The sequence below is a fragment of the Ursus maritimus genome, unplaced genomic scaffold, assembly GCF_017311325.1.
Source record: "Ursus maritimus isolate PB19 unplaced genomic scaffold, ASM1731132v1 scaffold_24, whole genome shotgun sequence".
NCBI classification, from domain to species: Eukaryota; Metazoa; Chordata; class Mammalia; order Carnivora; family Ursidae; genus Ursus; species Ursus maritimus.
Window position 1 is genome coordinate 46,141,373 of NW_024424897.1, and position 26,617 is coordinate 46,167,989.

Here is a 26,617-nt window from a genome sequence, read left to right on the forward strand (position 1 = left end):
GAAATCACAAAAGCATACAAATAGCTAATATTCACCTTCAAAGTCTGAAATTCAACTCAGACAGCAAGCCATCATTTCACAAGCATGGAACATTATACTTTGTAGGGACTTTGAGATTACTTGACCTACCTTTCTATTCAAAAGAGAAGGATGTCACTCAAAAATAACTGATTTACATTAAAACTAAAAATTAATGCCAAGTATCACATTTACCTTTTGTAGCAAATCGCATGAATAACCTATTTCCTTTAGCAAGTTTGTTAGCTGGACGAAGATCATTTCTTAGCAGAGACTCTTCTTCTACTTGAGACAATGTGTCCAACTTAAGACAAAAAGAGCATTTTCAATATAAACATTAAAGCTTCTTTCATATTTATTCACTAGCAAAGTCACCACTGAGAAAGCATTTTTTTTTTTTGGTGGTTAAAAAAGCTTTGTGTATTTCTTATCACTGGAAATAGTCCTAGACTAGGTGCTTAAATGGATATCAAAGCAATTGTTTTTTCTTTTTTTTTTATTTTAATGTTTTTTTATTATATTATGTTAGCCACCATACAGTATACCCCTGGTTTCTGATGTAAAGGTCGATGATTCATTAGTTGCGTATTAACACCCAGTGCACCATGCGATATGTGCCCTCCTTACTATCCATCAGCGGTCTATCCCATTCCCCCACCCCCCTCCCCTCTGAGGCCCTCAGTTTCTTTCTCAGAGTCCATAGTCTCTCATGCTTCATTCTCCCTTCTGATTACCCCCCCTTTCTTTATCCCTTTCTTCTCCTACCAATCTTCCTAGTTCTTATGTTCCATAGATGAGAGAAATCATATGATAATTGTCTTTCTCTGCCTGACTTATTTCACTTAGCATTATCTCCTCCAGTGTCGTCCACGTAACAATTCTTGACGCATGACAGCACATGTTCTTCTGAAACATTTCCAAGTCAGAGGTCTTCCCTGAACACCTTGTCTAAAAGAATAGTCTCCAACATTCTCTATCTGCTTACCCCTCTTTACTTTTCTCCATAGCACTCCTCACTTTCTGACATTATATATCTGTGTATCTATGTATTGTCTGTCTTCTTCACTAGAGTGTATGTTCCAAGAGGGGAAGGACTTTGGTTTGATGCTATATCCATAGGACCTAGAATTTGGTATATAGTAGGTACTCAATAAATATTTTTAAAATGGATACACTTTAATATTTCCAACAATAGCACATCCCCATTAGGAAATATTCCGTCACTTGTTTTTTCTTAATTTTACTGATTAGATAACACTTCAAAGTATTTCTCAATAAAACCATTTTCTTTTATACAGAAGTATAAGTACTATTCTAAGATTTCACGAAAAACCACTCATTACAGCCATATGAACTTAAAGGCCAGGAGCCTGGTGTACCCTCAAAAGGTTTACCGGTGAAAGCCAGTGGAAGAACACAACTTACTAAGTCCTTAAGCCTTAAATAAAAGACAGTAAGCACTTTTTACACTAAAACTTTATATATATCTTTGCCCTGTTACCAACCTCTATATCACTTGAGTTCTCATCTTCAACTTCTCCTTCTTCAGCCTCATCATCATCTGAACTGTCTTCCTGCTTGTCTAAAATGCAATATAAGGGACAAGATGAACCTTAACATAACTCCATCTCATGTAATTTAAAAGTCCATTATTTTTTCCTATTAACTCATGATCCAAAGCATCACAGCTTATTTTAGAAATAACTGACAATGAGATGCTATATAATGCTCTGCAGAGAAACGTAAACCAACAGTGTAAAGAACAGGACTTGCAGGCCAAAAGTCCCTCCTTTGTGTTGTTACCTTTTTTACTTTTCTCAGATGACCTGTCCTCATTGGCATCCCTGCTTCTTATCTTATCCAGGGCTGGCAGAGAGCTCATATTGATAAGGGCTCGTGTGGCTGTCATTTCATCCAGCCAAACCACATTACCTAAAGCCAAATGTAAAAGAAAACATTACATCACATCCAAATGGTAAGTTTTTAAAAAACAGAGACTGCAACATATTCATGGCCATGGCCTCATCTAGCTATAGATCAGTATCAGTAAATGTACAAACCAATTAATGGAAGTAGTACAGAAAGTGCTAGTAAAACCTCTTTGATGAAATTAGCCTAGAGCTGCATTCCCAAGCTGGGTTCCACAAAATACCTGTCAAGTATTCCATGAAAAAGGGTTCTGTATATTAAAACTTAGTGTTAGCAATTCTTGTGATGATGACCATGATAAGAAGACACCTGTCAAATAAATTTGGATTACCCTTTATATTACTGCCCTCTATAGGGAAGCTGTCTGTGGTACCTCGTCATTCAGATATGCTACATGATTGTTTGTTTCCCACTGTAAAGTGTAAGTGATGATGGTATCCATGGAATATATACAATGGAGGCATGACAGCCACTTGGCTTTGTAGCAACTAATTTAATTTGCTTCTTTAAGCAGAGAATTTAGCAAGAAAAAGGTGTTGAAAAGTCTTATAGAAAAGAAATCTATTTAATTTTGTTTAAAAGAGCATTTCTCGAACTAAAGTCACCTTTACATTCTCAGCTTGGGAAATGAAGATCTACGGATTCACACTTTTGTTACGAACATGTGACCTAGCCTTGGGCAAACAACTTTCCTTCTCTCAGTTCTGATGTACAACATGGGTTAATAAAACTGGGTAAATCTAAAGGGTCCCTCCAACTCTATTATTCCTTAGCCACAGTTTTAGTGACTTAGATCAGGGATCAGCAAATTACAACCAACAGGCCAAATCCAGCCCACCACCTATTCATTCATTTATTTATATTTGTACTAGCTTTATGTGGGTATAATTCATTAAATAACAATGAACTACACATCCACCATTTTTTTTATATATATAAAAAAAAATTCCGTGGAAAGCAGCCAGGCTCATTGAGTAACATACTGTCTATGGCTGCTCTCATGCTACAATAGCAGAGCTGAATAGACATTAACAAAACAAGGACTGTATGGCCTATGAAGCCTAAAATATTTATTGTCTAGACCTCTATAAAAAAAGGTTTGCCAACCTTTGATTTAGATAGTGTAAGTTAAGCAAAAGGAAAAATGGAGAAAACTCTTCAACTCGGTCATGTTTCTTCTTTCAATGAAAACACTGAATCAACGTCTTCTAAAGAAAGCAGCTGGCAAAATCAGGCAGCTACTCAAGGTACAACCTAGCAGGTCAGCAAGCCGGCAGTAAGCAGTTAAGACAAGAAGCCAGCAGAGTGGTTACCACAGGTCCTGCCAGACTTGGAGTGGGGAGGCAAGTAAGAATTACAGCTAGTTCACGAGGTGGAGAGCTCACAGGTTAGGGCAAGCGGGTGAAGTTTCAAAGCAAGCAGAGGTGAGAGGTCTCATACAGTGTCAGAAGGTTCCAGTTTAGTCTAGATCAGATACTAAGGCAGAGCCAGCCCTAGGAAGAGCTATATGCGAAGGTGCGATGACAAAGTCTGAAGCCCTGAACACACAGCCCCAAGTCTACACAGTTGGATCCACCCCTTTGTTGGGAAACCGTGGGAGTTAAAGAGGCCTCAATCATGTACACAAGACTCAGATGCCAGCAACCAACCTCCTAGATTCCTGGTCATCACATCTGAGATGACTTGGAATACTCATGGAATATGATCTGGCAGATTGGCTAAGGCATTCTGGTTCTCATCAATGGACAACCTTTCTCCCCTAGCTCAAGGCAGAGGTTAGGGTACAGACGAGTAGTTTCAACCACAAATAGTCACCATCTGAGACGGCAAAAACTTTAAAAATCATAAACAAAAGCATATTCAACAAAAAACTTGCGTGTACTTACAGGAGGTATCATCTAACCATTCAATGTGAGCAGGAGGATATTCTTTAAAATAGGAAAAGATATCCTGGGTACTCATCTCATCTACTCCACAAATGTAGATTGTCTCCAGTCTCACTTTGGGGATTGCTAGAAAAACAAGACACAAAAAAGATGACAGAATTTTCCCCACCCGCTATTGCACATCCCACCAGTAGCCCTTTGTAACAGTTCAGATAATGTGTTCAGAAAAGAAATATGCTAGAAGAGATGATAATTATTTCAAAAGAAATGAGATATGATAGTAAGGTGAACTATTTTAATCTTCATCACAGAGCTACAGCATTAAACAAATGATCTAATTCAGAACAAGCATATCAGGGGGCGCCTGGGTGGCACAGCGGTTAAAGCGTCTGCCTTCGGCTCAGGGCGTGATCCCGGTGTTCCGGGTTCGAGCCCCACGTCAGGCTCCTCCTCTATGAGCCTGCTTCTTCCTCTCCCACTCCCCCTGCTTGTGTTCCCTCTCTCACTGGCTGTCTCTATCTGTGTCAAATAAATAAATAAATAATCTTTAAAAAAAAAAAAAAAAAAAGAACAAGCATATCAGGCTGAGAAAGATTAAACAAATGGTGTTAGTAAAATACATGATGCCTCTCCCAAAACTAACCTGTAGTAATTAAAGCATACCAAATTCAAGAGGACTACTCCTTGAACTTGACAAGCTGATTCTATAATGTTAGAATGTATGTCACACAGAGACGTGCAACAGTCAAAGACAATTCTGAAGACAATGCTGCCCCTGAATATAAAGCAGAGTAGACACTAGAGTGAAGAAATCCTACAACTCAATAATAAAATGATAGCCCAAAATAAAAATGAACATGGCCACACACTTCACACAAAAGGAAATACAGAAGGCCAATAAGCATACGAAACGATGGTTGATCTCACTAGTTATCAGGAAAATGCACATTGAAACAAAACACGAGCTTTCACTGCCTGTCTGTTGTTTAGTACAGCCACCTTCATTAACTAGCTAGGTCTTCTGGAGAATTCGCTGCTGCTTCTACATGCTTGCTGTTTCACGTTGTGCTTTTTATGTTATAGAGATGGATGGCTTCTTTCCTCAAACATCATAACCCAACCTCTGCTAGCTTCAAACTTCTCTTCTGTAGCTTCCTCACCTCCTCCAGAAGAGTCAGGGCCTTGCTCTGGATTAAGCTTTGGCTTAGGGGAATGGGCAGGTCTGATCTTCTATACAGACCACAAAGCTTTCTCCATATCAGCAAAAAGGCTGTTTCGCTTCTTATCATTCATGTGTTCACTGGAGTAGCACTTTTCATTTCTTTGAGAACTTTTCCTTTGCATTCACAACTTGGCTGTTTGGCCCAAGAAGCCCAGCCTTTGGTCTCTCTTGGCTTTTGATATATCTTCCTCACTAAGCTCAATCACCTCTAGCTTTTGATTTAAAGTGAGAGACATGGGCCCTCTTTTCACTTGAACACTTAAGAGGCTGCTGTAGGGTTATTAATTGGCCTAATTTCAATATTGCTGTGTCTCAGGGAACGCAGACCCACGGAGACAGAGAGAAACGGGCGACCGGCCAGTTGGTGGAGCAGTCAGAACACGCGTAACACTTACCGATTAAGTTCTCCATCTTATAGGGGAGTGGTTTGTGGCATCCGAAAACAATTACAATAGTAACATCAAAGATACTGATCACAGATCACCATAACAAATACAATAATAATGAAAAAGTTTGAAGTACTGCAATAATTACCAAAATGTGACAGAAATATGAAGTGAGCAAATGCTGTTGGAAAAATGGCACCAACAGACCTGCTTGACAGTGTTTCCACAAACCTTCAATTTGTTTAAAAAAAAAAAGTAGTATCTGCAAAGTGCAATAAAATGAGGCGTTCCTGTACATGTGATAACATTTAAAAAATAAAATATGAACACCACCATATATTTTCTAAGGATAAGTATTTGTGTACACAAATACCTATAAAAAGGCCTGGTATAATTCACACTGATACCATGTGTTACCTCTGGGTTCCAGGAAGAAAGGCTGAAGGTTATAGTCAAAAAGGAACCTAATGAAAGACCTGTATTCTGAAAACTATAAAACACTAATGAAAGAAATTCAAGACGATGCAAAGAAATGGAAAGACATTCCATGATCATGGACTGGGAGAACAAACATTGTTAAAATGTCTATATTACCCAAAGCAATCTACAGATTTAATGCAATCCCTATCAAAACACTAACAGCATTTTTCATGGAACTAGAACAAACAATCCTAAAATGTGTATGAAACCATAAAAGACCTCAAATATCCAAAGCAATCTTCAAAAAGAAAAACTAAACTTGAGGTATCACAATTCCAGAGTTCAACTTATATAACAAAGTGGTCGTAATTAAAACAGTATGGTACTGGCATAAAAACTGACACATAGATCAATGGAATAAAGAGAAAAACCAGACATAAACTTACAATTATATGGTCAATTCATCTTCAACAGAGGAGGAATGAATATACAACAAAAAAGACAATCTCTTCAACAAATGGCATCCGGAAAACTGGACAGCCACATGCCAAAGAATGAAACTAGACCACTTTCTCTGACCATACACAAAAATAAAATCAAAATGGATTAATGATCTAAATGTGAGACCTGAATCCATAAAAATCCTTGAAGAGAGCACAGGCAGTAATCTCTCTGATATCGATTGTAGCAACATTTTTTTAGATACATCTCACGAGGCAAGGAAAATACAAGCAAAAATAAACTACTGGGAGTACATCAAAATAAAAGTTTCTGCAAAGCAAAGGAAACAATCAACAAAACTTAAAGGCAACCTACTGAATTGGAGAAGATATTTGCAAATAACATATCTGATAAAGGGTTAGTATCCAAAATATATAAAGAAATTAATATAACTCAACATCCGAAAACTGAATAATCCCCTTTAAGAATGGGCAGAAGTATTTGCTTTGGCTGCACATATAGTAAAATTGGAATGATACAGAGAAGATTAGAATGGCCCCTAAGCAAGGATGACATGTAAATTTGTGAAGCCTTCCATATTTTTTAATGCTAAGAGAAATAACTCAGTCAGAGAAAGACAAATATGATTTCACTCATATGTGGAACTTAAGAAACAAAACAAGGAAGTAAAGGGAAAAAATGACAGAGAGAAAAATCAAGAAACAGACTCTTAATTACAGAAAACAAACCTATGGTTACAGAGGGGAGGGAGATAGGGTGGATGGGTTAAAGAGGTGATAGGGATTAAGGAATGGACTTGTGATGAGCACAGGGTGATGTATAGAATTGTTGAATCACTATATTGTATACCTCAAACTAATATAACACTATATGTTAACTGGAATTAAAATAAAAACTTAAAAAAAAAAAGGGCAGAAGACATGAACAGAATTTCTCCAAAGAACATGAATTTCTCCAAAGAAGACATCCAGATGGCCAACAGACACATGAAAAGATGCTCAACATCACTGATCATCAGGGAAATACAAATCAAAACTACAATGAAATATCACCTCACACCTGTCAGAATGGCTAAAACCAACAACACAACAATAAGAGCTGGCGAGGTTGTGGGAAAAAGGAACCCTCATGCACTGTTGGAGGGAATGCAAACCGGTGCAGCCACTCTGGAAAACAGTATGGAGGTTCTTCAAAAAGATAAAAATAGAAGTGCCCTACCATCCTGTAATCACACTATTGGTATTTACCCCCAAAAAACAAAAACACAAATCCAAAGGGATACATGCAACATTATTAATAATAGCCAAATTAAGGAAGCAGCTCAAGTGTCCACTGATAGATGAATGGATAAAGAAAGACGTGGTGTATACAGAGGTACCTGGATGGCACAGTTGAGCAACTGAGTCTTGGTTTCAGCTCTGAACATGGTCTCTGGGTAGTGGGATCGAGCTCTGTAGTTGGGCTCTGAGCGGAGTCTGCTTGGGATTCCCTCTCCCTATCCCTCTGCCCCTCCTGCTCATGCTCTCTCTCTCTCAAATAAATAAATAAATCTTAAAAAAAAATGTGGTGTACCCACACACAGAGGAATTATTCAGTCATAAAAAAGAATGAAATCTTGCCATTTGCAACGACATGGATAGAGCTAGAGAGTATAATGCAGAGCGAAATAATTCAGTCAGAGAAAGATAAACCACCCTACAATCTCACTCATGTGGAATTTAAGAAACAAAAGAAACAAGCAAAGAAAAAAAAAAAGAGAGAGAAAGAGAGAGACAAACCAAGAAACAGACTCTTAATGGTTACCAGAGCGGATGGGGGTGGAGTGATGGGTGAAACAGGTGATAAGGATTAAAGAATACATGTATCATGATGAAAAAAAATAAAGTAAATAAAAGTCAGTCCCTCCAAAAAAAGAACCTCAGCCTTACCAGGATTGTGTTATTTTTTTACTAAATACTTCAGTACATAGCTCACTTAATCTGTGTAGTTGTGCAATATGCAAATATATCAATAATTTTTTAAAAATACCTGTGTATCCACAACCTAACTTTATGCTTAATTTCTTAAAAAGATTTGAGGCAAATAAAACATTACATACAAAACAGCCCTGTGTAACTCCTCCACATCCCTTCTCTGAAGTAATTCTGTTAGGAATTCAATGTCCATTACCCTCAAGCATGTTTTCATATGTCTATTTAAAACAAATGAACCTAGGGGCACCTGGGTAGCTGGGTCGGTTAAGTGTCCCCAACTACTGATTTCAGCTCAGGTCATGGGATCCAGCCCCTACGTCGGGCTCCATACTCAGAAGGGAGTCTGCTTGGGATTCTCTCTCTCCTCTCCCTTTGCCCCTTCCCTGCTTGCACACAGTCTTTCTTTCACTCAATAAGTAAATAAATCTTTTTTAAAAACCCAAAAAACAAAAGCAAAACAAATGAACTTAAAAGTATGCGAATACATTCGGATACAAAAATGTTTAAATACTTGCCGTTTTGTCATTTTGAAGAGTAAAAGATAGGTTTAATTAGAAACCAAATAGATATGGTCAGACTAAATCAGGTGAGTGCTTTCCTGCCAGCCAGATTCATCAAGACTTACGAACTCTGGCAAGTCCTTATTAGTGACCAGTACTTCAACAGTGAACAGAGCCCAAATACACCTGAGACGGATGTCCGCACTGGACAGGAGCCTTCTTAGTTCTTTAAGCTAAATCATGACTTCGGAAGAAAAAAATCCTATGGGAAGTAAAGACATAGTTCTGAAGAAGGTAACAAGTAACAGGGAGAACTCCTGGTGATGGCAGAGGGCACAGACTGATGATCAGGGAGAAAATACCTTATAGGAGACTTGCTGATCTGATAACAAGGATTTAGTCATAAATGAGACAAGCAGAGAAAATAAAGATCAGAAAAATGACAAAAATAAATATCAAGAATATCATGGCACTATTCTATCAAAACATTAAATAAAAACCCTACAGGTGAGGAAACAGATTAAAAATAAAAGGAAAATAGTATAAGGAACAAAGCTTCTAACCTCAGATGTCTCTATTTTGAAGAAGAGAGAATGACATAAAAATCTAGGAATGGGCAATGGACAATCTTAGGTCAGAAGAAGCAGGTAAAGATGTAAAAAAGGGATGCAAAAGCCCTCTCAGTCAGCTGGAGGATAAAAAGGTTCATCCTTAAAAGAGAATCAAACTGACAGTGACAGTGGCCAGATCCACCGGAGGTGGAAACTCTGTTAAGCTCAAGATCTGATGGAAGACTACCAAAAAAGAGTGCTCAATACTTCCTCACCTTGCTGACAACGTCACTGCCTAAAATAAACAACAAAAAAGGCATCTGGATTTATATTCAGCCAATGAGAAAGGGCTAATGAGGTGGCAGTGAACATATGCACTGGGGAATGAGGATTGGACATTTACTGAGTACTGACTTATAAGCAAGGTGGTGAGGGCATTATCTTGGATTTTGCAGCAGGAAAGAAGACAATGAATGACAAATCGTAGGACACAAAACTCAAGTTTTTAGGAAAGCAGATTTCTGAAAATCCAGAGAAAAAGCAGTCAATTCCAAGGCCTCAGATTAAAATGATCAAAAACTTGGGGCACCTGGGTGGCTCAGTCAGTTAAGCATCTGCCTTCAGCTCAGGTCATGATTCAAGGGTTCTGGGATCGAGCCCGACGCTGGGCTCCCCAGGGAGCCTGACTCTCCCTTTGTGGTCTCTCCCTCTCTCTGAAATAAATAAAATCTTAAAAATAAATAAATAAAAATAAAATTATCAAAAACTTTGGAATACACTAAATATTGTAACTCAAGTATGAGAGGTGATCCCCAAAAAAGAAAAGGCAGCAGAGCTTAGGGGAGCACAATTTGCCAAAGAACAAACACGGATGCTAAAGAGTAAACTACTGACTAACATAAAACAGTAAGTGTAAGAAATATAAAAATCAAAGCGACTAACATCAGGCTATATAATGACATGGAAAATCCTGATGATCAGCTAAACCAATAGGACTACAGAAGGAAAAGCAAAAATAAAGTCCACACCCAGAAAGGATTAGAAAGAAATACACAAAATACTGACAATGACTGGGTTTGAGTGGTGGACTGTGGGTAATCTTTCCTCTTACTCTACTTTCCAAATTTCTTTGGTGAACATGAATTGTTTGTATAATATCTAATGAGGAAAAGGTTATAGTCCAGAATAAACAGGCTCATCAAAAATGCCAACAGCTTTGTTTTTAAGTGTTTGGAACAACATTGCTTTGGGAAGATGATGCAAGAAAAAGGGCAGAACTGTTGCTCTATTGTGCTATTCTAATAATTGACAGAACAGCTATTATTACATAAGAACTAAAACCCAAGATAGATGACAACAGCTAAGAATTAGTTTTAATAGGTTTAAATCTTCTAGTCAAAAATTACATCCCATTGCACCAACTCAAACACTCAGCTGTGATTTCAGAATTAAGCAGTAACTCTAAATGAGGTAGATAATCTCTAGAAAGTTGCAGAGAAGGAGTAAAGTACCATAAAGCCTTAAGAAAGACTAATCATGTACTGATTCTCATAAAAGGAAAAGAGAAATTATTTCCCAAATCACAGACTGAAAAGATGTAATTCTCTGAAATTAAAAAAAAAAAGAGACAAAAAAAGAACCAAAAAACGTTTCCGGAGGTGACGACCTCCCCATAAGCCCATGCCCCTCGACAAGGACCTCCTGTACCCGTGGCCGCAAGAGGGGAAGAGGAAACACAAGAAGCAGCTGGTGCAGAGCCCCAACTCCTACTTCATGGACGTCAAGTGCCCGGGATGCTAAAAAGCACCACCGTCTTTGGCCACACACAAACGGTAGTTATATGTGTTGGCCGTTCCACTGTCCTCTGCTGGCCCACAGGAGGAAAAGCAAGGTTTACAGAAGGATGCTCCTTCAGGCGGAAGCAGCACTAAAAGCATCCTGAATCAAGATGAGTGGGACACTATCCCAATAAACAGATTCTGGATTTGCCAAAAAAAAAAAAAAAAAAAAGCTTATCAGACAATCTATGATCCCTTAAGAAACCAAGTCTTTCCCATAAGAAAGGACAAGAGTTTACACTAATCTCTTTCTTTTTTGATAGGATTATCCAGACCTAGAAATTCAAAGAATACTATAGATGGTGTTCTTACCTCAGGTTTATTAAAATATGTAATCTAGTGCCTCATGACAATAAAATGAAATGTGGGCCTGATAACAGAGTAAGACTAATAATTCATGGACTTGTTTCATGGCATGATATAGGATTATCTTGTTTAAGATTTACCAACAAGATGTGGATGCAGAAGCCTTGCATACCAAAGTGAGGAGGTAAGTATAGCTAAAATGTTGAAAGGTAGTTATAAAATCAACTCAACAGGCTGAAATAGTCTTGAAATCAACAAGATGTAAATTGATAAGGATAAATAAAAAGGTAATTTTTAAAAAGTGTCTCGAGTACAAGATGAGAAGACTGTTTTGATGGGTGCAATTCCTAGGGAAAAACCCTGGGTGCTTAGGTTGACTAGAAGATTAATACAACACTATGAAACAGCTAGGACAGAGACTACAGTAACAGTCCTGCCACACTCCCCATGAATCCAACCATATCTGGAATCAACACCTCAAGTTATGTAGGGCATTTTGAGACTGGAAAGAGTCTAGAGGAAGGAGACCAGAAAGTCATGTCACATAAAGAAAGTTTAGGGCACAGCCTGCCTATTCCCTCACCAGAGGTTTACCGTGAATAAAGAAAGGACTTAATGTTGTTCTAAGAGTCACACTGTAACTAATAGAAATTATTAGAAAGCAATTTCTGCTCAACATCAAAACTGACCACTTATACATAGTTCTCGTGCCACCACTAGGAAATGTTCAGGTAAAGGCCAAAAGACCATTGAGAACCTTGCCAAAAGGCCTGCAGCACTGGGTAGGAGGTTGGTCTAGATAACCTCTAAGTCCCTTCCAACCATGAGAGCTTTGATCTTGGGGATAAGGAGACTAAAGCTGCTTGACACTGAGTCACTCAAGAGTAGCAAGAACTCTTGATGCAGAATGGTCTAGTGCAACATATCACAAACTACGTCCCTGAATGCTGGCAGAGAGGTTAGCAACACAGGCCTTGGTCAGACCAGCCTCCAAATCCCAGCCTTGCTACTTACCTAGCTGTAGGACCTGAGGGAGCTTCTCAAACTCAGCACCTTAGTTTTCTCATCAGTAAAACAAATGATGACTATTCTCCCTTCACAGCATTGCTCAAAGGGTAAGTTAACCACATAGCAGAGTGACCAGTACATAATACACATTTATCAAGCGGTATCTTTATTATTAGAATTAATAATAATAAGAAGAAATAACTTGAAACCTGGTGTGGCTACAGGAGTCAAGATACTTATTCCAATGTCCCCATTCTCCCAAGAGGCTAGGCCACTTAGATGACTGCCTGAAGATGGAGAACATCAGATAATGATAACATTTATTGGGCATTTATTATATGCCACTCTAAGAACTGTAACATTTTAATAAAGCCTCTCAATAACCCTATAAAAACTATCGTTAATCTGCCTTTCCAGATGAGGAACCTGAGGTTTAGAGGCTAAATAACTTGCCCAAGGTCACAGAGCTAGAAAGTGACAGGTCAGGCTTCAGAATCCATGCTCTTAACTGCAACATAAAAGGCTCTCAATCCTGACTATACATTAGAATTACCTGGGGAGACACAAAAGAACTATCTCTGGGACCTTTACAACCCCACTCCCATTCTAATTTAAATTGATCTGGGAGAGGCAGCAGGGTTCTCCAGAGTTCAGCAACCAATCCTAGGCCATGCTGCCTCCTAGATGAGAAACAAGTTGTAATGAGCAACTTGCTCTAGCTGACATCCCAGGCAGATCTATTGCTTTTTAGAAATATCTTTAGAACCATGAAATCAGAACTGTTTTTCCAAAAAAACAGAAACAAAAACAAAACAAAAACTTCTTTTTTTAGATTAAAACTTAACTCTGAGAGTAATCCTTTTCAGGTAGGTATCATTTTTCCACTTTACAAACAAGGAGACTGAGACCTAAAAAGGTTCAATAACTTGCCCACATTCACAAAGAAACTGAGACTGAATTCCAGGAGGGCTTAGCATGCTAAAGAGTTCCAACAGTGATGAGAGAGAAATTTGAGTGGGTGATTAAGGATGCTTTACGGAGGAGGAAGTGACATCTGAACCAGATAAAGCATGGGGTAAGGAAGGGCTAATCTGCAGCAAACTGAAAGGCATGAATAAGATCAGAGCAAGATGTCCCAAGATGGGAGGCCTGGGTGGCTCAGTTAGTTAAGCGTCTGCCTTCTGCTCAGGTCATGAGCCCAGGGTCCTTGGATGAGCCCCGCATCAGGCTCCTTGCTCAGCGGGGGAAGCCTGCTTTGCCCTCTGCCTGCCACTCCCCGCCAATGCTTGTGTGCAGGCGCGTGCTCTCTTTCTCTCTCTGACAAATAAATAAAACCTTAAAAAAAAAAAAAAAAAGATGTCACAAGAAACGTTTACAGGACTAGAAGTAAACAGGTGTGGTAAAACGATGGTGCTTAAAGGTGGAGCTGTGAGAGGCCTCAGAGCTCTACTTGAGCCTAGACCGTATAGGCAGGCACATGAATGCCAAGCTGCACAGCTGTTCTGTTTTCCTAAAACAGAAATCCACTCAAGCAGATGCCTGGAAACCCAGCCTGCACGGGAAGCAAGGTCATATTTCCAACTTGAACTCGTGATGCAGAAAAAGAATAAAGCAGCATCCAGAGTTGAGCTCTGTATCCAAGTTACTCTGTCCACTGGGATGGACTGAGGAGGTTTGGGTTTATGGTATCATATACATACTATAAAGCAACCAGAGCGAAGTAATTAAGAGCAAGGCTTTAGAGTCAGAAAACCTGAGTTCAAATCCTGACTACTTTTATTAGTTGTGTAAACCTGGGCATTTATTAAATTTCTTTGAGCCTGTTTCTTTCTTTGTAAAATAGGAATAAAAATATATTCCTCATAGGGTTCTCGTGAGAAATGAATAAGAAACGAATGTGTAATGTGCTAGTTAACATAGTGCCTCATAAGACAGCAAGTTCCCAAGAAGAGAAACTCACACAGCAAAGCAGAGACCTTTAATGTGCATTCAGAGGGATGCCTCTTAATCCCTTCACAAATACCCAAATTTGCAAATACTACAAAAGGAGACCTTTTGCACTGATGGATTTATATCAGAGTGGAATAATATGGGCTGTGAATTAAAAAAAATAATAACTTTTCCTTTTATTTATAAATTGCTTTGGAAGACAAGGGCAGATTATAATTCAGGGTGAGTTCTAGGAAGCAAAATACTTACCCTAATAAAACACAAAAATAAAATTACAAACCTGTATCACACAAGTATTAACGGCTTTCCCCTACCAATCCCAGTATCCCTCTGACTCCCCTAAAAAAAACTATCAGTGTGATACACTTCCATTACATGTTTTAAAAGGTTTTATTTATGTATTTGAGAGACTGCGCACATGTGAACTACCATGCAGGGGGAAAGGGCAGAAGGACAGGGACAGAGAGACTTAAGCAGACTGCACTGAGCACACAGCCCAACGTGAGGCTTCATCTCATGACCCCATGAGGTCATGACCTAAGCCGAAACCAAGAGTCGGATATTTAACTGACTGTGCCACCCAGACGTCCCACACGTCCATTACATTTAAAGGCAAAGAAAAGTTAGCACTTCCATGATAAAAGCAGAAAATGATTAAGATTCTATAGAAGTATAGGTTCTAATCTCAGCTCTGCCACTAACCGGGTGACCTTCTCTGCGCTTTCTCAGACAAGATGGTCTCTCTTTTCCAGCTACAGCATCTAAAATATAGCTAATAGCAGCTCAACTTTATTTTCTTTCTAAAGATTTTATTTATTTATTTGAGAAAGAGAGTGAGAGAGCAGGAGAGCCGGGTGAAGGGCAGAGGGAGAAGCAGACACTGAACAGGGAGCCCAATATGGGGCTTGATTCCAGACTCCAGGATCATGACCCGAGCCGAAGGCAGAAGCTTAACTGACTGAGCCATCCAGGTGCCCCAGCAGCTCAACTTTAAACACATCACCTCAGAAATAGACGCTTCGAAAGTCCCTTCCCTTGGGAGTGTTTGGATGAGGACTGGACATGCAAGGCAAGGACAGAAGCACAAGGCCATGGCAGGGAAAACCCATTCTCTGGGGAAATGCAGAAAAATACCCCCCCAACACACTGTACCTTTCTTCATCATGTCTCGGTCCAAGGCGACATTTCTTTGGGCAAGATTTACTTCTGATCGAAAATGGAAGCGCTTGGCTCGCTGTTCTTTCTTTTCGATTGCTTCCTAGAAAAAGCCAAAGAAGTGACACATGGAGAAGGAAAGTTAAATCACAAATGCAACATAATGCTTCAGTGACAACCCTAAAGTAAATCAGAAGAAATAAGCAACATTGTGCTTTAATAATTTTTGCAGAGAACTGGATATTCACAGTCAATGACTGGGAGAGCATATACTAATACTGCTATAATTTGTAATTATCTCTGTGATTCAATGCCTATCACTTTGTCTGGGGCATGGCAGGAACTCGATGAATATTTATTGATTCAACGAGTAATGAATGCTTTAGTTCTCTGACATTTTACTTATTATTAGGAATCATGCAAACAAATTACAACTAAACAATCTCACTCCAATCTTCCAGGTGCAGAAACTGAGGTACAAAAAAGCCAAAAGGTTTGCTGGAGATACTTTGGCTAGTAGGGGGGCAGATCTTCTGATCTCAGTGCTATTTCTAGAAGCCCCACCACCACCCCCATTTCACATCATCTGTGTGCATGGTAATCACACCTATCACATTATGTCTGCCTGAGCAGTCCATTCCCTAAAGTGTTTCCCTGTTTAAAAATAACACTGAAGCAAAGAAACTCTCCTCTATTCTAAGCTTGTGTCCATGGAATTGCCAGTTTTCATCTTTAAGTGACAAGAAGCCCTGATACTTCACTGAAAAACAAAGTAATCAGCTTCATAAGTTTTTCTCCAAGAGCTAAAATAAGTCCAGGTCCAACTGTGGGTTTCTGATAGCTCTTAGGAACTCTTCACTAATTGTACATTGACTTTGCCACACTAATTGAAGGTCTGACTACAAGAAAGCTTGTGGGGATTGGTAAAGCAGCAACACTTTGTTATTCCCCAACAGTTATGCCAATTTTCTTCCCAGTGCAAACAACAAATCTACCTTTCCTTAGTAACAACTTAAGCCCCAATTCTGAGGAAATTTCCCACCCTTTCCCGCATACATGTTTCATATAAGGGCTAACTGTACAAGAGTAAGAAGAGAACAATCTACTTCTTTTTCAATTATAGTAAGAAAACATCTTCACTTTACTGTATTTTCTTGCCTGTCTAAAAGATGACTAGTTCTTTCTTTTGGCCTTTAAGCAATCTGAGACAGATTGAGACCCAGATAAGATACAAAAAAGGTAAGCATGACATATTTCTTTTTATTTTTGTTTTTATCTGCCCAATATAGTTAAACAGTACTATTACTCAGAATTATAATTCAAAATTCTGTTCTAAACTTAATTGCACACATTAAAATCAGAATCAATGTCCCAGATGGATACCACCAATTAAAGCAACAAATGTATACTGACTGTTTATAATAAGGAAAATAATAGGTTAGGCTCTGTAAAGAGTTACTGGAAAGCTGGTAACCTAGTAATAGCAGTCACTAGATAAAAGGCAATACTCTCAGGTACTGAGAATAATTCAGCTGACTTGGCTTTCAAAGTTTAGACAGCCACACAATCAGGAAATCCTATTTTTCTAAGCCTGTGACCAGTGAAGTATAAAGACATTTACTAACAGCCTACTATATGCCAGGCACTTTTCATGTTTTGTTTCATTTAAAGTGGAAACAGTATTGAAAACAGTATTTAAAAACACATTTTTAAAGAGTAGACATAACATAAAAAAAGCATTCCCAGTGCAGAACTTTTTCTTAGATATGGTTAAGCACAGGCAACTGGGTCATGGATTTTATCTTTTCATAAATGTAAGAACACAAATGCTGCCTGTATGTTTTCAGGATGCATGAAGGCATCATTGTGTAATACAAAATTTAAGTTAAAAAAATGTTTTAATCAAGCAATAAAAGAAAAAAAGGAGGTAAAGAGTAACTGCTATTCCACAAATCCTAAGGACCAAGTTCATTCAGTTCACTGACTTATCAAAATGAATAAATTATGGTCTGCCTTACCTTGGAGGTGACATCAATTCCGGTGATGAAGCTGCCAGCCTTGTTTTCATATCTTCTGCTTGTGTCCTAACACGAGGGGGAAGAGTAAGAAATGCTAACAACAACTGAGGAAAAACTATGGTAAAAGACAGCCCCACAACGGATTCCTTTTGGATAGTCATTCCTTTCAGCAATCCTTCCTCACCCTGACAACCCTTTATTTATTATGAGGAAGCCTGTCTCAGTAACTCCAGGTAGTACACAATCAACCACTCTAACAAGAAGTCTTTTCTAGATCAGACCCTGTCCCAAACCTTCTAAGTCAATCTGCTGAAGGTATTTATGGAAATGAAAATCTACAGGCTTTCATGAAAAATGCCCAAGTTAAGTAAGGCACACTCACTCATCTCCCCAGCCCACATTGGACAAATTCATCATGTCAGACGGAGCACAAGTCTTCACCAAAATGCAGAAAGTCCAGACTCACCTAGACCTCCTGGGAAAACACAGCACAGTGCAATGAAAAGAGGATGGGATTTGGAAGCCGAAGACTGAAGTCACAGCTCTGAGAATCACTAATTACTTGACACTGTACAATTCCTTTGGCCTCTCTGGGCCTGGGTTTCCTCCATGGTATCTGCCTACATTCCTGACCTCTTTAACTGCTCTCCCATTTGCTCTACAGAACTCTCTATTTCTCCGACAAAACAATTTTGTTCCCATCTCAGAGCCTACTGTTGCCCCTGCTGCGAATACTTTCTTCCAAATCAGCTCAGGCTTCAGCTTAAATGTCACTATCAGAGGACCTCCCTGACCATCCTACCCCATTTGGTTTCCCCGCTCTGCACACCTTCTGCACTCTCTGTCCCAATAACATATTTGACCTTCTTCTTAGCATTTACCACTATTAGAAATTTTTTCTTTGTATCCTCCAACTAAAACTCTCCAGGAGAGAGTTTAATCTTGATCTTGATCAAATGCCTAGGATTGTGCCTGGCATATAGTGGGGGATGCAGTAACTGCATGTTGCACTGAACAAATAAAGGGATAATATCCACTTCACAACTGCAGCGATATTTAAACAATATAATGTAGTAAATGGTAAAATGCCACTATGTTAATTGTTATTACCAGAGTCATTATCATTTGCTATCTTTAGTGATCCTATCTTCCTCGCCTTTTCTCACAATTTCAGTTTAAAAGCCAGACTTGCTGATATGTGGTAAAAAGTAGTTCATGTTACATTAGAAATCAAGTACGTAAGAGTCACGCAGGCCTGAGACCAGCCCTAAGAACGGAACACAGGACCACCAGACCAAAAGCAAAACATCTCTCCCCACCCGTGTGATAAAAGATGGACCACCGACCACTGCCGGTTCGCTTATGTTTTGATCTCACCAAGGGTCACACGCTGGGGCCACGGTGTAGGTGCTACAGAGCAAGTGGAATGGACAAGATGACTCTCAAGTCCCAAAACAAACACTAAGTTTCTGCTGCTGACAAGTCCAATCCTCGAAGAGAAACTGCGAGCGCTATATTTTAACAAACATCAGCTCCAACGGAGACCCTGATGCAGGCGTCACCCGACAGCTCTTCTCGTTCCCGCCCGGGGCCCCGCCTTTATCTCAAACCCCCAGACACTCCAGCACCTCCTCGCTCACCCCCCTGCACAGCCTGGCTCAGAGAGGCCGCAAAGGGGGTGTCCTCAACTACCCCTAAGTCTCCCCCATCTTCTCCAGCCCCCTCAACACCCATTTCCGGGCGCCCTGGCGTCCTTCTCCCGCTCCCCGTCTCTCCTCAAGCCTGGCGCCTCCGCCCCCTTAGCGCTCACCCCCCTCTTTCCCCTTCCCCTGACTCCCCCCGGCCCAGGCGCCGGCCGCCTCCCCTTCCGGCCGGCTCAGCCGCGGGGCACTAGCTCAGCGACCTCCTCCTCGCCCCCGCCCCCAGCCCATACCGGGATCAGTTCTTTCAGCGAGCGCCGCACCGGCACAATCTCCAGCTCGCCCTCCTCCACCTCCATGGGCTCCGGCTCGCCACGCTCTAAACCAGCGTCCGCCTCAGGCGACGGGAGCCCTAGAGCCGGCCCCGCCGGGGCCTCTGCCTTCACCGACACTCGCAGGCCCCGTACGGCCGCCATAGCCGCCTGCCGGCCGCACCACTGAGAGCCCGCCTCCTACACTTGCCGGCTAGAGCGCCGCCGCCACTGGCCACAGAGCAGCCGCCGCTGCTCCCTAGAGTGTCACCTACTTCGGCTAGAAGCACCACACCCCTCCCCCTCGACGCCGCCTCCCCCTGGTGGCAGGAGGAACTCAGGACAGCTGGATCGGGACCTGGAGGAGAGAAGGCGGGCCCGAGTGGGAACGGGGCGGGGCCTCCTGGAGGGGAGGGGCCCGAGGGAGATCGGTGTAGCCTGTGCTTAGAGAAGAGGTGCGCCTTGGGCAGTTAACCTGTTATAAAAGGCACCTTTTACTAAGTGATCATTACATGTCAGTGACTGTTTCGACTGCTCGATATCTTACAACTGTATTGAATAGGTGCTACTACTAGCACCATTTCACATATGTGGAAACTGAGGCATAGAAATTTACCCAAGGTGGCAGGCTATTTATTATTTATTTGTTTGTTTGTTTTTTAAGATTTTATTTATTTATTTTGACAGAGAGACAGCCAGCTTGAGAGGGAACACAGCAGGGGAGAGGGAGAGGAAGAAGCAGGCTCCCAGCTGAGGAGCCCGACGTGGGACTTGATTCCGGAACGCCGGGATCACGCCCTGAGCCGAAGGCAGACGCTTAACGACTGCGACTGTGCTACCCAGGCGCCCCTGTTTGTTTGTTTTTAAAGATTTTCTTTGTATTTCTTTGTCAGAGAGAGAGCGCGCGCACAAGCCGGGGGAGCAGCAGGCAGAGGCAGAGGGAGAAGCAGGCTTCCCGCTGAGGAAGGAGTCTGACAGGGGACAGATCCCAGAACCCTGGGATCATGACCTGAACCAAAGGCAGAGGCTTAGCCAACTGAGCCACCCAGGCGCCCCTATTTTTTATTTTTTTAAGTAGGCTCCGGCATGGAGCCCAATGTAGGGCTTGAGCTCACAACCCTGAGATCAAAACCTGAGCTGAAATCAAGAGTGGGATGCTCAACTGAGCGAGCCACCTAGGCACCCAGGTGACAGGCTATTTAAGGAATAAAACCTGAATCTGAGCTTCAGGCTCCAGAGCCTTGGTCTGTCACTTCTAGGCAGTTGGAAGGTTTACAGCCTACTTGCCTTGCCAACCTTTGTCTCTTTCAAGTCTCCCAGTATTTGGCCCATTTTACATACAGAACTATTGAGACTCCAGACAGTAGTGAGCTGCCCAAAGCCCAGAGCTTGAACCCCAATTTCCTGACTCCCCAGGGCTCAGTCCACTGTAAACTCCTGAGCATGGTTTCTTGCAACATTTCTGATAGCCTGGTTAGGAGACAGGGGGAGTCCTCGAGGCTTCCAGAGGGCACCACTGGTCAGTTTTTGCTTTGAGTCCTGATTTTGCACCTTCCTTCCTGTGTTACCTTAGGCTAGATCTGGCCCCTACCTGGGCCTGTCTTCCCTTCTGAAGACAGGGTGTAAGTGGGACCCTAGGGTCTCTGAGGCCCTACTAGCTCTAACAATGGAGGAACAAATAATTATAAACTAAGGGAAGGCATAATCAGCATCAGACATGTCTGGGGTTCAAACTGACTGGCTCTGCCCCTTACACCATGTGTGACCTCGGCAAGCTACTTAACCCTTCAAAATCTCAGTTTCTTCATCAATAAAATGGGACAATATTACCCCCCCCACACACACAAGGAGCTTGTGAGGATTGAATGATATGTAGATGTAGGAGCCAACAGAAAGAGTATATCACATCAAAGTTTTTCTTAAATGTGAGCTGAATCACAGCACAAACACAAGATGGGGCTCTTTAGAGGGCCAGTTTTATTTGGTGACAGGGACACAGGAGTTACAAAATTGGACTGAATGCATGGAATGCTTTTGCATGAATTTTTAAGTTTGTGCTTGGGGTGGCCAGCTTTGGGTGACCGTCATAGACCCCAGCATTACACTTCTTTTCTAGGCCCGAAGGGGTAGGGGGATGGGGAGAGGAGGAAGCAGTCTTTCCACAGCTGTAGCCTCTGGAGGCCGGCAGAAAAGTCTGGGCAGACTCTCTCCCACAGGATAGGAGCCTTGTTGCTCGAGGGTTCAGGTATTGCGGTTCAACACAGTTCAGAGGAAAACCAGTTCCCTGGGGGAGTTCTAGCTGGCTGGAGAATTAGGAATCCAGAGCAAACCAGGCCAACGGGCAAACACGAGGGTTCCTAGACTCCTGCACCTAACTTAACCCTACCTCACCCCCTTCACCTTTGTCCTCAGTGCAGCCTGCTGAGGTGGAGCCACAGAATTAGGAGGGGTAAAGAATAATTTTCCAAAAAGTCAAAAAACATGACTTAAATATAAAACACATATGTCAAAGCTTTTATTCACTGATTAATGAATGAGGACATCAGCAAGATATTAACACTAGTTCAAAAGAGAATTTGAGAGTGAGTACAGAGTTGGTCAAAGGAATGCTGAAATGAACTTAACAAAGTTTAATGCCCTACAACACAAGAAAGTGCAACATTTGGGGTTCCCCATTATCAGACAGAAAATATTTGCATTGCTATTGGACAAGAATCATTTACTCATAAGTTTCCTATGAATTAGCCTCTACTCTTAAAGAGTTGTAAAATACTCAATAATAAATCGGAAGTCGAGCAAAGGTACACGTCCCTTGAAACTCAGATGATCCCCAGGTGGAACCGACACGTTGAACAGCACCTGACAGTACCCAGGGAAGACATCATTATAGTTCTTTTTTCTGTTCCTTTGTCCTATTTCCAAAGTCTGGATGATTTCTTATTAACAGAAGAAACAAGGAGAGTGGGACATTAAGGGAAACAGGAGAGGGAGTTTCATGAAGGAAGTTATCAAGTGTCAAAAGCAGTGGAACTTGGCTTGGGTCTAGAGGTTTGTTGGCTGTTGGTGACCTTGAGGAGATCAATGCCCATGAAGGAGAAGGTAGATTAATGGTGGCATGTGAAAAAGTATGGACAAGTCTTTTAAACAGTTTGTGAAGATGGAGGCTAAGGGACAAGGGGTGATATTCACAGCGTCCTCTACAGGGTTCACTTTTTTTTTCTTTGACTGACATTGGACACACTCTCTCCTTTCTCTCTCTCCCATTCATGGAGGAGGGGAATGAAAATGTTAGAAGCCTACGGTAACGAAAGGAAAAGCAATTAAAAGGTAATATAAGCTTCTAAGGCGAAATCAAATGCTGCCTGAGGACTGGTAACATGGCCCACTGACCCGAGGTGATGCTTATTCAGAGATGTTCTTTAATGCAGTTTGAAGTTGGGCACACACAACCCCTTGCCTCACACCCCCTAGTTTATGTCTGTTCTTGGAACATGTTCAGGTTGTTAGCTAAGGAAAAATTTCCACAGTTAAAGGAAAGCTCATGAGGCAGCTGACCCTGGTGAGGGAGTTGTATCTATGTCCCCCAACCTCCTACACAGTTAAATTCTTGAAAGAACTATCTTCCCTCATTTTCTCCATCTGACTTGACCGCTCTGTATCATGGACACTGATACTCACTCCCTAGTTCTTGAAACCACACACACTCTTCCCTTATAAAGCCACACTTGCTTTTCCTTTTTCATCTTTCCTGCTGCTCCTGCTCCAGTGCCTTTTTGGGTTCTTCCTCTTCACCCAATATTAACAGTTGTCCAGGACTCAATCCTAGACCCTCTTTCTTCTCACCCCATGCTCAATGTCTAGGCCATCTTATCACATCCATGGCTTCCAATTCCCCCACCATACATACCTCTAGGTCCCCCACATCTCCATCTCCATTTCTCCCTTATCTGAGCTCCAGACCCATATATCTAACTGCCTACTGCGCATCTTCCCTTGAGTGTCTCAAGGCACCTCTCTTCTCCTATATATCCCTCACGTCCATCTGCTTCTTTCCATCATCTTGGCTACCATTCCTCAGCTTCTTTCCATCCCAGCTATCATTATATCCTATCTTGTCTGGACACTGCAGTGGCCTTCCCACTGATTTCCCCTTTTTTCTGGTTTCTCCACCCTCATCCCTCCTCTACACTATAGCCAGACTGATCTTTTCAGTACACATTATCCAGGCCTGCCTTCTTCTCCAGCTTCATTTTGTACTGTGTTCCTCCTCACTCCCAACATCACCACCTCAGTTCTTGGTAAGCACCAGGCTCCCTCCTACCACAGGGGTCTTGCACAGCTTGGTCTCTTTCCTGAGCTTTCTTTCCATCTCTTTGGCCTAACTAGTTCCTCCTCAACTTCAGATCCCAGCTGGAGCCTCCTTTCCTCTGGGAAACCTCCCAACTACTCTTAGACAGCCACCACCACAAGCCTTTCCTATACAGCACTCATATCAGTTCAAAATCATCCACATACATGCATGGCAACTTGATTAATGTCTGTCTCCTGTAATGGACTGTGAGAGCCATGAAAGCATGAACAGTGTTGATTTAGCTGATTGCCTAACTCAGTGCCCAGGTATAGAAGACCCTGGACATATACTGAAACGATGGATGGATGGATGGATGGGCATATCAAAAGAAAATGAGACTTTTGCTCACATAAAATTTAAAAACATGGAGTACCAGATCTACCACCCACCTTTACCAAATTCTAGACCAGGGCTATTCAATGTCCACCATCGCTGCTCATTAAAATCACCTAGGTAAAGATTCACACTGTAACTAGTAGATAAATAAGTCCTGGAGATGTAATACAAAGTACAATGATTATAGACAACGAAATTATTATAAATATAAAACTTGCTAAGAGACTAGATCTTAATTGTTTTCACCACTAGAAGAAATGATAATTACGTGAAGAGTCAGAGGTGTTAGCTAATGCTACAATGGCAATTATACTACAATACAAATGTATCAAATCAATATGTTGTACACTTAAACTTATAGAATATTATATGTCAATTACATCTCAATTAAAAATAATGAAAAACCTTAAAAATCAACTAAGAAGCTGAAAAGATTACATACTGTGTGATTCCAACTCTATGACATTCTGGAAGAAGCAAAACTATGGAGACAGTAAAAAGATCAGTGGTTGCCAGGGGTTGGGGGTAGGTGAAGGGTGGGGTTTGGGGGGAGGGAGGGATGGACAGGTGGGACATGGGGGATTCTTAGGGCAGTGAAACTACTCTGCATGAAACTGTAGGGGTGATACATGATATTACACATTTGTCAAAACTTATACAACTTACAGCACAAAGAGTGTACTCTGAAGTAAACTGTGGTCTTTAGTTAATTTTGATGTGTCAATACTATCTCATTGGTTGTAACAAACGTACTGTAGTAAGGCAAGATGTTACTAATGGGAAATGGGGCAGGAGAGGAGGCTGAGAGGGTATGTGGGAACTCTTTGTACTTTCCTCTCAACTTTTCTGTAAACCTAAAACTGTTCCAAAATATAGTCTATTAATTAAAAAAAAATCCTGACACTCAGACTACATCCCAGACCAATTAAATCAGAATCTCTGATGGTGGAGCCCAGGCATCAGGGTTGTTTCAAACCTCCTTAGGAGATCTAGTGTGTAGGCATGTTAATAACTACTGTTTAGACTGAATTGGGAATGGGAGGGGCAGACCACAGCTGGGAGCCTTCCCTCAGCTTTGAGGTGGGCTCCCTAGGAAGGTGGGTAGATATTGGCACAGCTTGCCTTGAAGATGGGAGCATCTGAGTGCCTTAGGGATGGTCCCCTGGACTCGGGGAGGCCAAGTATCCAGGCTTAACCAGCTCCTTCCTCTGTTGCAGTTCCCCATTATTCCAGTTCCATTCCTTTGGCATAGACCCGTCTGGCCATAGGACATAGGCTCTTGAGGAGACCAAAAGTCTATGGGGTGGGGGTGTCACAAGGCTCTTAATGCAGACAGTATCAGCCAATTGCATGGACCATGGCTAGGAAAGTGACCAGTCTTGCTGGGAAGGGCACAGTGAGCCAGGCATAATAGGAAAGAAGGAGCCAGAGCGGAGGGCATCTGAGAGAGAAGGCAGGAGGGGATTCTTCTACATGCCCAGGAGTGTGAGGCAGTAGCCTTTGGAAAGCCAAGGGTGTGGAAATCTGGGTTATAGCTACAGGGGAGGCTTGAGCTAGTTTGCAGGCTAAGGAGCGGGAACAGGGGACCAGAAAAAGCCAGTGATATACAGGCCAGAAAAGGGCCTTACTAGGGATCAAGTGGAGAGAATGGGGCCTCCTGAGAGAAGACCCCCAACTGTGATTCAGCTGAGAGATGCTGTTTGAATGGTCTTCATCATGGTAGAACAGTCAGTGGGCAGATATAGGTTGAGAAAGTGACTCAGTCAGTGGGTGAGGTTGCAATTTCCAGGCCCTGATTCCAGTCTTGTAGGAGATGGACTAGACACAGATCACATGCCAAGGGTGTCTCTGGAGTTGTGACCAGGGAAGACTTCCTGAAGGAGGTGATACATGTATCCATGTATCTCCATCATTGGAGATGGTGGGGGCCTAGGCAGTGGGGAGGGCAGGGAGGCTGACCACAAAGCTGGGATGGGCTAATGACATACTGGTCAGCTTGACCTGGGAGGGGACTGGCAGCTGCCCCGGAGAATGAAAGGATTGAGACTTTGCTCTCTGAGACATCCTAGCTGGAGAAATAAATGAGTCTGAGATGCCAGAGAGAAAAGCCAGGTCTGTGTGTGTATGACAGAGGGACCTGGACAGGAGATGGTCATTTAAGCCATGGCCACGCAATCTAGCAGGAGGCTGGAGTGGTGCAGGGCCAGGACTCTGTTCTGCAGGTGAGATGGAGGGCATGCCCTTCCCCAGACCCTCCTGGTCTCCTCCTGAGCCTCAGTTGACCCCCAGGGTCCAATACCACCCATTGCATGGCTTCCCCTGGCCTCCCTTGGCAGAGTCCCAATGGTCCAGGAGGA

General features: G+C 41.8%; 1 protein-coding gene, 1 non-coding gene and 1 pseudogene across 3 annotated transcripts in view; 2 read left to right on the top strand and 1 right to left on the bottom strand.

The window, feature by feature from the left end:
• Nucleotides 1–19,782, bottom strand: part of NCBP3 (nuclear cap binding subunit 3) — a 35,165-nt gene extending 15,383 nt beyond the window's left edge. The window contains exons 1-7 of one of the 2 annotated variants that reach the window (XM_040641180.1): nucleotides 19,556–19,782; nucleotides 17,623–17,688; nucleotides 15,602–15,707; nucleotides 3,834–3,959; nucleotides 1,822–1,950; nucleotides 1,524–1,600; nucleotides 214–322 (exon numbers count right to left, since the gene is read on the bottom strand). In XM_040641180.1, coding sequence (XP_040497114.1) covers nucleotides 214–322; nucleotides 1,524–1,600; nucleotides 1,822–1,950; nucleotides 3,834–3,959; nucleotides 15,602–15,707; nucleotides 17,623–17,688; nucleotides 19,556–19,738 — 796 coding nt within the window. In that variant the 5' untranslated portion in view covers nucleotides 19,739–19,782. The remainder of the gene's footprint in view (nucleotides 1–213; nucleotides 323–1,523; nucleotides 1,601–1,821; nucleotides 1,951–3,833; nucleotides 3,960–15,601; nucleotides 15,708–17,622; nucleotides 17,689–19,555) is intronic. The other variant, XM_040641179.1, reaches the window with a different exon arrangement.
• On the top strand, nucleotides 6,804–6,906 carry LOC121105111. The gene has a single exon (XR_005837541.1). It is a non-coding gene; the product is annotated as a U6 spliceosomal RNA (small nuclear RNA).
• On the top strand, nucleotides 9,097–14,266 carry LOC103667127 (annotated as a pseudogene).
• Nucleotides 19,783–26,617: the final 6,835 nt, after the last annotated feature.